General features: G+C 41.9%; 1 protein-coding gene across 2 annotated transcripts in view; it reads right to left on the reverse strand.

The window, feature by feature from the left end:
* Positions 1-7,526: 7,526 nt before the first annotated feature.
* PGGT1B (protein geranylgeranyltransferase type I subunit beta) overlaps positions 7,527-18,971 on the reverse strand; it is a 57,226-nt gene continuing 45,781 nt past the window's right edge. For both annotated transcript variants that reach the window (XM_073552589.1, XM_073552527.1), the window contains exons 7-9: positions 9,505-9,689; positions 9,197-9,305; positions 7,527-7,893 (exon numbers count right to left, since the gene is read on the reverse strand). In XM_073552589.1, coding sequence (XP_073408690.1) covers positions 7,712-7,893; positions 9,197-9,305; positions 9,505-9,689 — 476 coding nt within the window. In that variant the 3' untranslated portion in view covers positions 7,527-7,711. The remainder of the gene's footprint in view (positions 7,894-9,196; positions 9,306-9,504; positions 9,690-18,971) is intronic.

Consider the following 18,971-nt stretch of genomic DNA (forward strand, 5'->3'; position numbering starts at 1 on the left):
ACTGTGACTCCACAATGATGAAAAATCAATTTTTTGCCACTTCATCTTTTTACGGTGTTCACTGTAGGGGTGACAATTTTATAGATCAGCTCGTTCTGGAAGTGGCGATAACAAATATGTGCATTTTATTAGTTTATTTTTGTTTTTACATAAATATGTGTATTTATTGGTGTAATATTTTTGAGCTTAAATTTTGTTATTTAATATTTTTTTTTCTTAGCTTTTGTCTGATCACTGGTATAATGCATTGCAATACAGATTTACTCTAATTCATGAGACCTGTCAGAATACACAGGCACATGCCTGTTAAACCATGCCTGTTACTGGGTTAAAACATGCCTCCATACCTGGCACACCAGGAGGTTATTGTTTGACATCCGGGAGCCATGACAACTATTGGCTCTCCGTGATTTTGTTACAGGGTGTCCATGGGTGGGAGAGAGGGAACTACGTCCCTCTTACAATCTTCCAAATGCTCACAGTGGGGCCAATTCCTTAGGAAGCCAATTACCCCAATCAGCAAGTTTTTTTGTTTAGAAACTGTTATTGCCATTTTCCTTGATCATTAGTATGTTACTGCTCGGTTTTTGAATGGATCTTTTCAGGTAAATGTCGCCGGACACAGCATTTTTGTGACTCAGTTTCATTAGTTTCCTAACTACTTTCCAACAACATGATGATTTGCAGACGAGCAGTTTTTGCATAATCAGATTTTTGAGACTTTAGAACACCTGCCCGTGTTCCCATGCTCACAGCGTAGCGTCGTCTTTTATTAACAGAACAAGTTCCATCAGGCAGCTAAACAAGCTTTATTAACCAAGCTACCAAATGAACTTCTCTAAAAACCACAAATTGCCCTCATTTACCATTTTCAAAGCAATTACCTTACAATTGAAACAACATGTATATAAATAAGGCCTGTTTCACACTTCAGTGTCTCCGGTACGTGTAGTGACATTTTTTTCACGTACTGGAGACACTGACACACCGTTATTTAAACACACACACATTAAGAATAAAGTTTTTTAATGAAATAATACACCACACATTTTTCCCATCTTTATTACACTGCTAATCCCATCTGGAAGCCATTGATCACCTGTAAAAAAAATAATAAAAACAAACCAACAATATACCAGACCTGGCCGGCGCTCAGTCAAGTCCCACGGTGTAAATCCATATCTGGGGGTTCATCAGTTTACAGCCGGAGTGGTGCTAATGCGACCGCTTGGGCTGTAAACTACTGGGGAATGAATGGGTAGCAGCGCGCACAGGCTCAGTGACCAGCAGTGACGTCACCGAGTCTGTGCTCGCTGATGGCATGAACTCCTGTGACCTCAGCATTGTGGGAAAATGCACATCACCGCTCATCACTGAGCCTGTGCGTGTTGCTTCCCATTCATTCCCCAGTAGTTTACAGCCCGAGTGGTTGCATTAGCAGCGCTCCGGCTGTAAACTGATTAACCCCCAGAGATGGATTTATGCTGTGGGACTTGACTGAGCGCCGGACAGGTCTGGCATATTGTTGGTTTGATTTTATAATTTTTTTTGACAGGTGATCAGTGGCTTCCAGATTGGATTAGCAGTGTAATAAAGATGGGAAAAATTTGCGGTGTATTATTTCATTAAAAGACTTTATTCTTAATGTGTGTGTGTTTGAATAACCCTTTTCTTACTACAGAATTAGTAATGAATAGGTGTCTTATTGACGCCTCTCCATTACTAAGCCAGGCTTAATGTCACCTTACAATACACAGGTGACATTAACCCCTTATGACCCCAATTGCCCTGTAGTAGTGGAAGAACCTGACAAAGCTCCAGAATAGGCACATCTAATAGATGCGCCTTTTCTGGGCAGCTGAGGGCTGCTGTTTTTTGGTTGCGGGGCTCATACTCATGGCCCCTTACCAGCCTAAGAATAGCAGCCCGCACCTGTATTGTGTACATAGGATTTAAAAAATGGTGATTAAATTATTGCAAAGGTCAAAGTAATATAAAGAGCAATTCTTTAAAGGGAATCTGTCACCAGGAACAAAGCTGTTAACCTGCAGATTAACCCCATATTTGCAGGTTAAGGCTACTTCTACACTTACCGCTGTTTTTGTGGTCCGTTATTGTGGCCTGTTTTTGCGGTATGCCGCAATAACAGTCCGCAAAACAGCTTATGGATCGCCGTTTTTCATTTTTCCAATACTATGTAAATAGTATTAGGAAAAAAAAGTGGCGTTCTGCAAAACCAGAACTCACTGTGCACCGCAAAAACAAACTTTCGTTTGTTTCCACAAAAACAAACTTTAGTTTGTTTTTGCGGCCCCATTGACTTTCAATAGGGGCTATGTCCGTACACCGTGAAAATATCACGGCCGCAAATACGGCCCTCACAGCCGTACGGCGCACCCTGGAATTTTTGCGGGCCCATAGAAATCTATTGAGGCCGCAAAATTGGACCGCAGAAATATGGTAAATGTAAAAGCAGCCTTACAGCGTTATGATGCTGTCCAGCGCCTGCATGTCGCCGAACGCAGTGGGGAGAAAATGATCTTTATTTCCCCCCCAGCATTCAGTATTTAGTCATGGGGCAGGGACTGGGCTGGTTCAGTCACTGTTCTAAGAATACAGAGTGGCTGCAGTAACTGCGCCCCCGGCCCTGACTGACACTGGCTCTACATTGCAGTCAGCTGTCAGTCAGGGCCAGGGGCGCAGTTACAGCAGCCACTCTGCAATCTCAGAGCGGTGACTGAACAGGCCCTGCCCCTATGACTGAATACCGAATGCTGTCAGGGAGAATAAAGATAATTTTCTCCATGCTGCATTCAGCTACGTGCAGGCACAGGACAGCATAATAAAGCTGTTAATCTCCAGATATGGGGTTAATCTGCAGGTTAACAGAATTGTTTCTAGTGACAGGTTCCGTTTAAAATCTAAATTCACAATTGCAAATCAGCATTCACTTTTGCTGATCAAGTTCTGAAATATTAGAAAGTATTGTTTTCGGCAGTGTATCGCATGCATGCAGCAATTCATCTAAAAAAATGAGATGTGTGTAAAGATGTATCTAAAGGAAATGAGAAGACATTTGATAACACAAAAGAAGATGAGTATACATGACACAGCATGCGACAGGAAGCTAGTGTCGAGAATTACTCATCCTGTCACCGCTCACCACAACACAAGAATTACACACAACTTATGGGTCTCTATCAGGCACACAAAACGTCGGTAATCAGAGTGGAAACGGTGTCACCAAGACATTTACAGCTTCTGAGGATGGAACATGCGTCCACTCAGCTCTGAGCAACACTTCATACAAAACGGGTACATACTAAAAGATGCCTCATAAGAGGCGTCCCACATTGAGAGCAGAAAATAGGGGAAAAAAGATGGAATACTTTTTAAAGGTTCTCTGGTATAGTCTGCATAGATTAAATGCTCTAATTTAAGTGGTCTAGGGCAGGAGAAGGGGGTTCATATTTTAGATTTCATTTACACTACAGGAAAGCAATAGCGAGATTGTGAGGAGGAGGTGGAAAATGAGCTATGAGGGATAATAATCAAATTCTGACAAGAATGGGATTGCAATAGAACTATTATTGCTAGTTAATCCTTGTAAACCAGCTGTTCGGCAATACGGCCTGTAAAAACGGGCCGCAAAAAACACGGCAAGTGTAAAACCAGCCTAAAGGGTTGTGCTCCATGGGCGCAGTATCACCTGCAGGCACTACGGAAATAAAGACATTCCAGTGACAGATCCAGTTTAATGTCCTTATTTAGTTCTAGGCTTATGTCTAAAGAGAAAACCATGACTTGCTGTCTTTGAGGAAGCCAGGGGATGCAAATACATAACAGACCCCACATTTGTTCCAATATAGACCTACCCAAATAAAAACAAGCATTCACAAGAAGCAGCTGTACAATTATATTTATTGTAAAAAAATGTAGAAATCATTACTACAGACTCATTTACTTGATTAAATAACGCACCTGTAGTAAAATGCAGCGCATAGCACACATTCTGTGGTCAATACTTGGCAATATTGTGCGATGAAGCTGGAAAGGATGAATTTTTCATAAAAATATTACTATGCGAGACATGCAAAATGGTTGAATCGTTTTCCTGTACAACAGATATGTTAGGCGGAGCCGGTCTTTAGTACAATTAAACAAGTCTGTAATCTACAGATATTTCATGATCCGTACATAGATATGTTATATAAAGAGAGTGCCAGGCTCTGTGAGAAATGGTCATCATTTAATAAAATACTTGCTGGCAAAGATCTTTTACATTACACAGGTTTTCTGATTTTTAATAAAACCCGATGGGATGCTCCAAATTGCTTAAATTAACAAATGGCACGATACAGTACTGTGCAAAAGTTTTAAGCGGGTGTCAAAAAAATGCTGCAAAGTAAAAATGCTTCCTAAACCAGAAGTGTTAATAATATCTCTATTAAAGGGGTTGTCCGGTCAAAACCAATAAGTCTGCAGTCCCCATGTGTGACTTCAGACTTATGAACCCCCCCGTGCACGCAGTGTGCGCTGCAAAGATTCGCTGGTTTCAGACCCGGAGGGTATGTAGGAGTTATACATACTCCCGGACAGAGCTCTTCTAGTGGGAGCGGCCTCGCTCCATACACTTGTATGCAGCGAGGCTGCGTCCTCTAGTCGGACATGTCCACTGGCCGGCTGCGTCACTAGACGAGGCACATCCTCGGCTCAATACAAGTGTATGGAGAGAGGCCCTGCCACTGGTTGGGAGTATGTATAACTCATACATACAAAGGGTCTGAAACTGGCGAATCCCCGCAGCACATAGTGCGTGCACTGCGGGGATTCGTAAGTCTGTTTCAGCCACACAGTTGTTGAGGAACTCGGCAAGGAGGATGTTCCAACCATCTTGGAGAACTAACCCCATATCTGTGGATGTAGGCTTGTGAAAAAAATTAAGCTATTAGTATGATCAAGAAGTGTCTAACACAGAACTAATATCAAAAAATGTTTTATTGAAAATTGCACAAGATAAAAAAACGGAATAATCGTTGGTGCCTTAAACCAGACAAAAAAAAATGAAGGAATCAGACAGAAACGGGGAGAACATACCACAATACTCAGGAGACAGGATATCCAATTACATGAACACATATCATTATATTGCTGCATAGGGTGTGCCTGTAAGGCTAAAACACCTCCACATGTAGGAAAACTTCGCCCCCAGGAAGAAGCATTTGCGGTGCGAAACGCGCGTCGGGGTTTGGAGGATCAGCGTGTCACTTGGCACTACATGTCTGCTGGGAACGCCATCTCAGGTATTATGTTTTGAATCGGGATTCCCATTTTTAAATTTGTTTAGTGGGCACATGGAGGCCGGATGAAATTATATTACTAAGACTCACATTATCTTTTGACAGTCCGTTTTCTTGGGCTGTTTGGACGCTATGATTGCATCTTAAATATTTGCACAAGCACTTTGTTTGCTATTGATTAAGCATTCTCAATTATATGGGAATGTTTTCCTACATGTGGAGGTGTTTTAGCCTTACAGGCACACCCTTTGCAGCAATATAATGATATGTGTTCATGTAATTGGATATCCTGTCTCCTGAGTATTGTGGTTTGTTCTCCCCGTTTCTGTCTGATTCCTTTTTTTTTTGTCTGGTTTGAGGCACCAACAATTATACTGTTTTTTTTATCTTGTGCAATTTTCAATAAAAATTTGTTTTATATTAGTTCTGTGTTAGACACTTCTTGATCATACCAATAGCTTAGTGGCTATAAGATCAGTATGTTTATTGATTGTGTAGTGTTACCTTTCCCATGTTTAGGGAAATGGTTTTGGGTTGTGTGTTTATTTGTGAAAAAAAATGATGCTTTTTTGAAGACAGGGCGGCCACACCACATATTAATACAATTTAGATTTTGCTTTTGTTCATTCACTTTGCATTTTGGTAAATGATAAAAATAAACTATTAACATCATTTTTTTTCATACGTTGCAGCATTTTTTCCACGCCCACCTAAAACGTTTGCACAGTCCTGTGTATTCATTATTTTCTGTTTTCCTACCCACGCTGCACCATTACTGGCTTGATTCCCTTACCTTCAAGATATGAACTCACTTGAAGTGGGAGCAGGGGTGTTTTCCTTTAACAAACCATACTATTTGAGCAAATCAAGAAGCCAGTATACTACCTTTGGTTATTTTAAGTAATCATTTTAACAAACACTGCATAAATCATTAGTACAAGCAAATATAAGGGTGTGCGCACACGCTGCGGAATGTGCTGCGGATTCATCCGCGCGGATTTTGCAAAATCCGCAGGTCAAAAGACCTGCGGTTTATCTGCGGATTATCCTGCGGTTTGACCATCTCCACAATGGAGGAGATAGGAATCCGCAGCGTGTGCACGTACCCTAAGAAACGCTGCAATATATTTTATAAGAGAAAATTCTTCTTTCTTCACTTATAAGCCACTTCTTCCCCCATGCTCGCAAAATCTATCAATCTAAAAACTGACAAAATAAGACACAGTGCCAGCTCATTGAGGTATCAGATTACAGGTGCTTATTGAAGTCTATGGAGAGGAAAGGAGAAATGGAATGAAACAAAGGCACACACAGACCCATCATTTGCTTTCTAGTAAGTGTTTTATGTCACCCCAGAATTGGATTCCTAACTACATTGTTCAGTACTAATACATAATCTCCTCCATGCTGTTGCTTCTGTGCTACATAGCGACAAGAGAGCAGGAATCCCTCATGTCCATGTGGTGTGAATGAGAGCGACCATAGCAGCTAGTCTACACCCACTAGCTGAGAGCGAACTGATAATTAGATGGAGTCTGCAGAGGGGAAAACTTACAGGTCATATAATGGCCATAAATAGTGTTATCCCTCAAGTACACAACCCGGAAGCTTATTCTGAACAGTCACCTCAAATGGCAGAAGCAATTTGGAGCCTCCTGCTTAAGTTTTATTTGGGCTGGAGGACCAGAAGGGCAAAAGGTAACCTCCGAGGGGTGAAAAAAAATTGTTATCATGAATTAGCCATATCTTCCATATTTAACTATAAACATTCACAAGACAACAACAAAAAAATCTGCATTTTTTTGCATTTCTCAGAAGTCAGTCTCAACTTTTTTTCCTGATAGTGAAACCTTGACGTCGCTCACAGGTCATCGTAACGCTGGGATTTTATTGCACCTCAAAGGCAACTATGTCAATGTGAAGGGGCACCCACTTAATAAAAACTGTGGAAACATCTATTTAGTATATCTAAAACTATGTTTAAAATAAGTTAGGTAAGATACGATTTATTTTCTGGTGTGCCAGCACAGATCTGGCCATGGTTTATAGCCTGCATAATAAGAAGTCACATAATTTACCTTCTATGCACATTGTGTAGAATAAGATCTTTTGTATTAGTATTTCTGTGTTTTTGTGTTATAGGTTCCAAATAAAGGTTTTACACGATCAAAGAAGTGAATGTCTACAGCTGCGGCATGATAAAGGGAGTACTTTCAAATAATCCCATCTTATAAAATATATTTTTTATTGAGGTACAGGAGGAGTGGTTGAAGCCTGTTGTACAATGCAGTGCTACTAACCGATGAACACTTTGATCGAATGACTCCAGTACAAAAAAGCACACTTGGTTAATACATGGCTTAGAAGTGGGGATATGGATCTCCAGCCGAAGTGATGTTGTTGGCCATCAGTCAAGTACTGAGGTGCAGATGATTGGAACTCTTTTCACAGTTCTTGGCTTTCCAGGAGTCATGGAGCTGCTGGAGATGTTTGTATGTTGTTAGGCTTACATTCAGTGCTGGGTGGACTTCATTTATACCAGACTCCCCCATCAAAGAAAGGCCACAGATCCCAAAGTATGCATGCAAGGCATCTAGAGTTAAAAACATAACGTACAGATATATTACATATTTTGTTCTGATTACAGCAGAAATCTCCAATTTTAGTATGTCGTAAGTTTTAAATATACAGTATTGAGCTAGATACAACATCAGAATGGAAAAAACTACAATGCATTAGACAAATTGATAAAGATTTTATCCTAGATTTATCTGCCAGTGACATGGGTTTGCTTTATAGTGGGGTGAGAACCATCAGGCAATTCATTCTGCCCAAGGTTTGCAGCCAGGTATACTATTCTCTGACACACTCCAAATACTGTAAAGATCCGAACGGGGACCATAGCTAGAGGTCAGGCTGGCCCCGCTAGTCTGGTGACCAGTTATGGTTTTTGGACGGCTCTTCCCATCACTGCTCTAGGTATTTGCTAGGCTTATCCCTCAAGTGTACATATGGACCTGAAAATCATCTCTAACAGTGCTGTGAAGAGCCAGCTGAAGGCAGAGGCGGACTAGTCGGATCATCAAAGTATATTTTCTCTGAAACTGGTGCGTTTCAGAGAGGAAAGCTCTGAACCATGATGTTCTCAGTTTGGGCATCATTAATCACCCGGCAGGTTCCCTTTAAAAGGGAACCTGTCACCTCGTTTTACTGCTATAAGATGCAGACACCGCCTTTCAGGGCTTATCTACAGCATTCTATAATACTGTAGATAAGCCCCCGATCCGACCTGCAAGATAAGAAAAATAACTTTTATTATACTCATCCGGGGGGCGGTCCAATGGAAGTCGCAGGTCCTGGTCCGGCGCCTTCCATCTTCTTGCGCCGCCACCCTTCTGCTTGCTTCCTTACTCCTGGCATCGCACTTCAGGGGTACGTCTCTGCCCTGTGGAGGGCAGAGCAAAGTACTGCAGTGCGCAGGCACCGGGAAAGGTCAGAGAGACCCGGAGCCTGAACACTACAGTACTTTGCTCTGCCCTCAACAGGCCAGAGAAGTACGCCTGCGTAGAACCGCGACAAGAAGCAAGCAGGAGGGGGCGGCATCGCATGAAGATGGGAGGCGCCGGACCCGGACCTGCGACACCCATTGGATCAGACCGTCCCCCCGGGTGAGTATAATAAAACTTATATTTATTATCTTTAAGGTCGGATCGGGGGCTTATTTGCAGCATTATAGAATGCTGTAGATAAGCTCTGAAAGGCGGTGGCCGCATCTTATAGCGGCAAAACGAGGTGACAGGTTCCCTTTAAGTTCTACTCACGCTATAACACATTAGTGCAGAATTGCACAGAGATAGTTAAATGCATAAAATGATAGGAATGATAATAAAAAATACCTGGATGGCTGTCTGGCCACTTTGCAAAACCACCAACTAAACGGTCTTGGGTAGATAAAATAAAATTCCTGTTTTTCTCAAAATTTGTATACTTGAAGATGTCTAACAACTGCAATAATCCAAAAAATGAAATTAGTAAATGAAGAATGGCAATACAAAACAATCTGTAAGTGACATACATAAATGTGTTGAGTAAAATCCAAGAGAAAGGAGCAGACATGAGTTATAGCAGGCATGAAGCTACTCCTATTACTAGCAAGAAACTTACAAAAAGTTGTCAAATTTAGTTACAGTTAAAGAAACCTTACCGTTAAAGTTGCTCCCACCCAAAAGGAATAACAGGTGTCAACTGGCTTGTTGGGTCGCCCATGGAAGCCATTTTGTTGCCTCATGATGCACCATCTTCTTATTCTGTTGAGTTCTTTGTCAGAGAAAACATCTTCAAGTTTTCCCATGAGACACAGAGAAGCAATACCACAAAACGTGGAGCCACCTATTATAAGATAACACTCATTTAAATAACAGTTGAAAGAGTGCAGTAAAAAGCATTACTGAACACATTTTACATTTCTGATGCTTCAATAAAATGTAAATTAGACAAGATCCAGATTATACACAAAGCATGATTTTTGATGGTGTTTATTTAACCCCTAAAGGTACCGTTACACCTAGCAATGCACCAGCGATCCCGACTAGCGATATGACGCGGTCAGGATCGCTGGTGCATCGCTAGGTGGTCGCTAGTGAGCTGCCACACAGGCAGATCTCACCAGCGACATCGCAGGGGACGGGGGTCGCTACTTACCTGTCAGACGCGGCGATCCTGCGTCCTCCCGCCCGGCTCCACATGTCGCTCGTCGTCACAGCAGGAAGCGCCGCAGGAAGTGACCGACGAGGAATGGTCCAGCAGCTTCTTGCGCGATCAGCGATAACCAGCGGGGGAGCCGGTCGGAGGTAAGTATCACACACAGCGATATCGCTAGCAATATCGCTGCAACGTCACAAAATCGGTGACTTTACAGCGATATTGCTAGCGATATCGCAGTGTGTAACGGGGGCTTTAATGACAGCCAATATGTCTTTTTACTGACCTGAGATATAAGAGAATAGCATCCCCATACAGGTGACAATCCAGAAGGTCTTGGCTGTACACTATAGCTGACAACTTGCTGTAATACAAACGATTAGTGTTGGCACCATCCAGATCTGTTTAACCCCTTAGTTGCTGCTGTCAAAAGTGACTACATCTAATAAATGGTTAATAGATTGTGGGGGCTTCTGCTTTAATCCAATTAACACACTAATAATAAGTGGTTAATAGATTGTGGGGGCTTCTGCTTTAATCCAAGTAACACACGGAGATCATGATTGTGTGGTCCTGATGTTTACCATAGCAGTTCATGGCCAAATAGCGGCCTTAGGGCCCCGTCACACATAGCGACGCACCAGCGACCCTGACAACGATATTACCTTGTCAGGATCGCTGGTGTGTCATAACATGATCGCTGGTGAGCTGTCAAACAGGTAGGGTTTCTAAGTGCTCTGCGCCGCTTAGAAACCCGATGTTTACCTTAGTTACCAGCGGCAGCTCGCTGATCGCTGGTCTCCTGCCTGTCACACGCAGCGATGCGTGCTGGCCAGCGGGAGACCAGCGATCAAAAAAATGTCCAGGCCATTCCAGGACGGTCAGCGATAACCGGCAGGGGGGCCGGTCGCTGATAAGTGTCACACACAGCGATCTCGCTGATGAGATCACTGTTGCATCACAAAACTTGTGACTCAGCAGCGATCTCGCTGGTGAGATCGCTGTGTGACGGGGGCTTTAGAGTCTCACGGCTCTAACGGCCAGTTCAGAAGTCAGCGACATTTAGGTGGTAAACAAACACTTTTTCATTCCTGCTATACCACTTTGCATTAATTCCTGAAAATCACCTAAAGGGTTAATAAACTATTTGACAGCAGTTTTCAATATGTCGAGGGGTTCTGTTTTTAAAATGGTATCAAATTTGGGGTCTTCCAATATATAGGACCCCCAAAGTCACTTCAAACCTGGATAGGTCCCTCAAAAAAATGAATTTTGAAAATTTCCTTGAAAAAATTACATTATTAGACCTCCTAAAAGGCTAACAAAATAAATTAGCGTTTTCAAAATGGTGCTGATGTAAAGCAGACATGTGGGAAATATTTTTTATTAATGTTTTTGTGTGATATGACTATCTGGATTAAAGGGATAATCACTCAACTTTTGAAAATTGCAAAATTTTTTACACTTTTGTCAAATTTCTGAAACTTTTTATAAATAAAGACAAAACTTATCAACCTAAATTTACCATTATCATAAATTATAATGTGCCACGAAAAAACAAATCTCTTGGCTCCGTCACTAAGGGGTTAAATAGGCCCTGTCACTTGGTGAGATATTCACATCTATTGTTTTTGGAGCGCAGTATGTGAAATCTCTCCTCACAGCCCAACAGGGCTTTTACTAATCCCTCAAACACTGCCAGTCTCAACTCATCAACGTCTGCGATTGCTAGCCTGCTGCTGAGTGCTGATTGACAGCATCTGGGAGGGTGGGGTAAAAGCACACACTCCCATAGGAGACTATGAAGAAACGTCCAGTAAAATTATAAGCAGAGATTTCACATATTGTGCTCCAAAAGCAAAAAATGTGAATATCTCCGCAATAGAATAATGCAGCGCAATCACAGGCTCGATAGGCATGTTAATGACATGCAAAAGATGCAAAAAAAATGTAAACAAAATTTTCAAAACATCGACTTTGAGCATTAAGTGCAGAAATGAAAGTTTATACGCCTTAGCATGATATTAGACTATTAATGGCTATCTGAGGAATGTTTTTTTGCGCTGAATGCACTTGGGAACAAATATCATCAAAATCTGCTACGCGTAACTCCTTTTGCAACTGTCGACCCATGACATCCCAGATGTGCCAATAGTAGCACATTTACATCACGCCGGCTGCTCACTATAGCGCAAGCAGCATGTGGTCTCATGTTGTGTTGAAAAATGGCCATACCATTTGTTCCACCATCCAATCAATGTACCACATGGGCAATGGCATGAATTGGCCTCCATGAGGGAATATCACACTCGGTCCAATTACAGGGATTATGGTGAGGGGTGGCACAATGTAAAGCAGCCAGATCCTTCTAGTCTTCATTACAGATACACTAACAGCTCAGCGTTCCATTGGTTTGGAGGTGGAACCAGTGAAACAGCCATTTCTCCAACACGAGGCTGCATGTTGCTGGTGTTACTCTAACCAGTCTGCGTGGCCTAAAAGTGCTACCATGGCTACAACGTTGTTGAACTTGTCTTGCGTCAATCAAACCTGGGATGACGTTGATCAGAAGCTGCCAACAGTGGATCTTAAAGGTTTGTGTGCCCAAGTGGATTCAGTGTGGTAGAACATTCTTTAGTCCAAGAAGAAAGAAGAAAATTCGGCACCACTGCCGCCACCTTGATGTGCACTATAGTGCGGTACAAACACACACCTGGGCTGCACGCCAGCTACCCACGGAACGGGTGCTCAATCCAAAGAAAAACATGCATGGCTATGTTGTATGAAAAAGAACAAAAGGGATGGCACTCACATTCTTTAGACAACCATGAATAACCTCCTTGACATGCTATTTCTAAGCTTTTTGCTCATAACGGATACTAAATAAATCAAGATGCTTTAAAACTTTGGTTTCCGTTATTACATCATTTGCATATCAGTAACATGTTTACCAATCCTGTCATTTCCAGAATTCCATGTCTTTTTTCTTCCTGGTGTTGTAATGATGTATCATATTTCAAAATTTCATTTTTAATAGAAGCCCAAAAACCAATGGCCTTGGACCAATCTCAACATGACGGGGAATACAATATCACACGTCCAAGAGGTGATTTGTTTCCCTACATTCTACTGCTGAAGTATCAGATATACAGACTTTGAATCACTTCTTTTGAGCATCGTTCAGACTTCTAGCTTGACGTGTAATTTTTCAAATAGTATTCAACTACCATTTTGCATCTTCAGCTACTATGCAGCAGTATGTGTCTTCATAGTTACCGACTAAAAAACTCCTGTAGTCGTCATATTTGCAGTTTTGTACTACGACCTAAATTAATCACAACATAGGAATACATCCCCGGGGGGTGTTCAGTTTTACATTTCCTTAAAGGCTTATGCTAATAAAAGACATTTATTGCATATCTAATATATAAAGCTCAATGTGGGTTTGTATGTCCGGGATTGGCATCTGCACCGTCGTAGCTACAGCCACAAAATTTTGCACAGTCACACGTCTTGACCCCGAGAGCGTCATAGGCTATGTTGTGAGGTGAAATTTTAACCCCGCGCGTTCCAATTCACCAAACAATTTGGCCTATTATTCTTATCGTTTTTATGGTGTTATCGCTTCTGTAAAGCTGGAAAAAACACAATTTATTACCGTGCCAACACAGACCACCCTTTGACACAGACTGCAGGGGGAGCACAGTATCACACAGGATAGGATTAGATACACGGCCCAGCAGACAATATCACACAGGATAGGAATAGATACACAGCTCAGCAGTCAGTATCACACAGGAGAGGATTAGATACATGGCTCAGCAGACAGTATCACACAGGATAGGATTAGATACACGGCTCAGCAGACAGTGTCACACAGGATAGGATTAGATACACAGCTCAGCAGTCAGTATCACACAGGATAGGATTAGATACACAGCTCAGCAGTCAGTATCACACAGGAGAGGATTAGATACATGGCTCAGCAGTCAGTATCACACAGGATAGGATTAGATACACAGCTCAGCAGTCAGTATCACACAGGAGAGGATTAGATACACAGCTCAGCAGTCAGTATCACACAGGATAGGATTAGATACACAGCTCAGCAGTCAGTATCACACAGGATAGGATTAGATACACGGCTCAGCAGTCAGTATCACACAGGATAGGAATTAGATACACAGCTCAGCAGTCAGTATCACACAGGAGAGGATTAGATACACAGCTCAGCAATCAGTATCACACAGGATAGGATTAGATACACGGCTCAGCAGTCAGTATCACACAGGATAGGAATTAGATACACAGCTCAGCAGTCAGTATCACACAGGAGAGGATTAGATACACAGCTCAGCAGTCAGTATCACACAGGAGAGGATTAGATACACAGCTCAGCAGTCAGTATCACACAGGATAGGATTAGATACACAGCTCAGCAGTCAGTATCACACAGGATAGGATTAGATACACAGCTCAGCAGTCAGTATCACACAGGAGAGGATTAGAAGATACACAGCTCAGCAGTCAGTATCACACAGGATAGGATTAGATACACGGCTCAGCAGACAGTATCACACAGGAAAGGATTAGATACACGGCCCAGCAGACAGTATCACACAGGATAGGATTAGATACACAGCTCAGCAGTCAGTATCACACAGGATAGGATTAGATACACAGCTCAGCAGTCAGTATCACACAGGATAGGATTAGATACACAGCTCAGCAGTCAGTATCACACAGGATAGGATTAGATACACGGCCCAGCAGACAGTATCACACAGGACAGGATTAGATACACAGCTCAGCAGTCCGTATCACACAGGATAGGATTAGACACACAGTTCAACAGTCAGTATCACACAGGATAGCATTAGATACACGGCTCAGCAGTCAGTATCACACAGGATAGGATTACATACACAGCTCAGCAGTCAGTATCACACAGGAGAGGATTAGATACACAGCTCAGCAGTCAGTATCACACATGATAGGATTAGATACACAGCTCAGCACACAGTATCACACAGAATAGTATCAGATACACGGCTCAGCAGACAGTATCACACAGAATAGGATTAGCTACACGGCTCAGCAGTCAGTATCACACAGGATAAGATTAGATACACGGCTCAGCAGTCAGTATCACACAGGATAGGATTAGATACACAGCTCAGCACACAGTATCACACAGAATAGTATCAGATACACGGCTCAGCAGACAGTATCACACAGAATAGGATTAGCTACACGGCTCACTAGTCAGTATCACACAAGATAGGGTTACATACACGGCTCAACAGACGGTATCACACAGGATAGGATTAGATACACTGCTCAGCAGTCAGTATCACACAGGATAGGATTAGATACACGGCTGAGCAGTTAGTAACACACGATAGCATTAGATACACAGCTCAGCAGTCAGTATCACACAGGAGAGGATTAGACACATGGCTCAGCAGTCAGTATCACACAGGATAGGATTAGATACACAGCTCAGCAGTCAGTATCACACAGGAGAGGATTAGACACATGGCTCAGCAGTCAGTGTCACATAGGATAGGATTAGATACACGGCTCAGCAGTTAGTATCACACAGGATAGGATTAGATACATGGCTCAGCAGTCAGTATCACACAGGATAGGATTAGATACACAGCTCAGCAGTCAGTATCACACAGGGTAGGATTAGATACACGGCTGAGCAGTCAGTAACACACATGATAAGATTAGGTACACGGCTCAGCAGTCAGTATCACACAGGATAGGATTAGATACACGGCTCAGCAGACAGTATCACACAGGATAGGGTTAGATACACGGCTCAGCAGAGGGTATCACACAGGATAGGATTAGATACACTGCTCAGCAGACAGTATCACACAGGATAGGATTAGATACACGGCTCAGCAGAGGGTATCACACAGGATAGGATTAGATACACTGCTCAGCAGTCAGTATCACACAGGATAGGATTAGATACACGGCTCAGCAGTCAGTATCACACAGGATAGGATTAGATACACTGCTCAGCAGACAGTATCACACAGGATAGGGTTAGATACACGGCTCAGCAGAGGGTATCACACAGGATAGGATTAGATACACTGCTCAGCAGTCAGTATCACACAGGATAGGATTAGATACACGGCTCAGCAGTCAGTATCACACAGGATAGGATTAGATACACGGCTCAGCAGTCAGTATCACACAGGATAGGATTAGATACAATGCTCAGCAGACAGTATCACACAGGATAGGGTTAGATACACGGCTCAGCAGAGGGTATCACACAGGATAGGATTAGATACACTGCTCAGCAGACAGTATCACACAGGATAGGGTTAGATACACGGCTCAGCAGAGGGTATCACACAGGATAGGATTAGATACATGGCTCAGCAGTCAGTATCACACAGGATAGGATTAGATACACTGCTCAGCAGTCAGTAACACACAGGAGAGGATTAAATACACAGATACACATGTTGTTTATCAAAAGGCTCTTGAATGAGTTGAAAATAAAATACTATCAATACTTGGGTAATCGTTTAGTTAATTTGTGTTGGAAATCTGTAGTGTTGAATATATGATGTGAAATGGTTTTATGTGCAATATAATCATTATAATTTGTTATAACTAACCACAGTTGGTTACTATGCCCAGGCAACGCCGGGCTCTTCAGCTAGTCTACATAATAAAAACAACTCACTTCTTCAGGTTTATAAATTAGAGATGCGCACAACACACATATGACAAGCTACGTGACTTGAAGCCATGTATAAAATCTGCCATTGCCCAAACAAGAATTACAGAACCTTGCATTACAGTTTCTTCCCCTCAGGCTTACGCACATGGTAACAAGTACTGTACTGTGAAGTGTAGCAGTGTGTCATCTGGATCACATTACATATATCTATTTTTTTCTTTTATTATTTCCTTTGTGCAGAGATTTAATACTTTTATTGAATTAAAACGGAGAAGGTGCTATGCACATGACATGAATGTAGACGGCACCTGTCGGCAGGACCACATGTCCACATAATCGGTTTGGTGGGGTTCCAAATCTCCCCTGAGGACAGCTGCCAGGGTTGGTTGGACATGTTGGATTTCAACATGCCCAACTGTTTTGTTCTGAACAGAGATAACATTGCCACTGACCCATCCCCTTCTGGCTATTTGAGAATATACAGACACTCAAGAGTGCGCTCGTGTATAAGTGCTCGGAACCAACAAGGTATATGGCAAGCCTTAGCCCAAGATCCTATTTATTGATCAGATGTAAACGTTGATGAGGCCGCAGCATATTAATAAGATACCATAGATTTATTACTAAAAAATTGGATGGCAATCTCAGAGAATTAAATAGTGTGACCACGGCAAAGCCATGTTCCCCTGCTCCGCCGACTCAGCTTCACTACTGAACCAGTTTCCTCAATGTTCTCAACTTATGTCATGTTCACATTATTAAATATTAGCACTAAACATTTCCAGCTCAAAGAAAACCAATGGTAGAAATCTGCAAGGGAAAGTCAGATTTCTGCTATGGATTGGTAAATGGGCTTCTCCAAAGATTACAAGGGATAATTAGCAGCTTTAGAATTTAATACACCGCAGTCTCCTAGAGGGTCGGTTCACAACATTCACCACGTATGAATATTGTTTTTGCAACTGGCCCGATAACTCTACCTTTAGCTCAAGCCAGAATTGCCAAAGAACAAAGAACAGTGACCTCTTCAAATCTCAGAAAAATCAATTCTCATAGCAACAATCATGCCATGCATACTAATCAGACCGTATAGGACCACATTTCAATTAGGCTGATTTGAGATGACATTAGGGGCATCTGTCCTGGTCTGATCGTGGATATAATGACCTGAACTGATGGCTTCACAGATTCCTATGGACCTCTCATTTCAGGTTGTTAGACCCATGATGGTGCTGTAACTTGCTTCCGTGATACAGGTACACAAATGTGCCAGTAATACACCCATCTGAACCTGGTCTTACTTATACTTAATCTTATACCAGCACTATTAGTGCACTTACTGGTACGATACAGGGCTAAATTATATGATCCTTTATTTTTTTTTTATTTTTTTCCCCCATCATGCTTCTAAATCTACCTGTAGAAAAAAATGTTGAATTTGCATAAATTCATTTCAGGTTTTCAGCCAAGATTATGTCAATCAGAATTTATTGTGAATATATATATAAAAATTAATCACTTCTTACCTTTTAATGGCTACCTGAAAAGATGGTAACACATTGCAAGCTTTCGAGACTACTCAGGTCTCTTCATCAGGCTAGACTAACACAAAATCTGAAGAGTCACATATTTATGCACAATACAGCATAGAAAAAATGCAATAGATAAGACAAGTGACGTGAAGCAGAACTATCAATATGGGAGAGGGAGAAACATAAATATTGGACCAGTACATAGATAAGGAGTCTGGATGTTTTATGGTCCTCTGATTGGGGTCTCCTAATGTGTTGTGATGCCTCCACAAGGTCTTGACAGCAAATTCCTTAATTGATGTAAAAAGACAAATCCATGCGACACATTCATTCCAACACTGAGAGTGTCAAAGGTCATCATAAATTTATACTCCCAAACACGTCTCTCTCTCTGAGATGTGAAGTTACCTTTCAATACCAATATTTATGTTTCTCCCTCTCCCATATTGATAGTTCTGCTTCACGTCACTTGTCTTATCTATTGCATTTTTTCTGTGTTGTATTGTGCATAAATATGTGACTTCAGATTTTGTATTAGTCTAGCCTGATGAAGAGACCTGAGTAGTCTGGAAAGCTTGCAATGTGTTACCACCTTTTCAGTTAGCCATTAAAAGGTATCAACCACTGAGGACTCTCAATTCTGCATATTTTTCTATCTACTGGCTTAGGCTGGTTTCACACTTGCGTTTTTTTTTGCGGGATTTTAGCGCTAAAAAACGCATG

Source organism: Dendrobates tinctorius, unplaced genomic scaffold, assembly GCF_039654945.1.
Source record: "Dendrobates tinctorius isolate UK_male_01 unplaced genomic scaffold, ASM3965494v1 ptg000003l, whole genome shotgun sequence".
Taxonomy (NCBI): domain Eukaryota; kingdom Metazoa; phylum Chordata; class Amphibia; order Anura; family Dendrobatidae; genus Dendrobates; species Dendrobates tinctorius.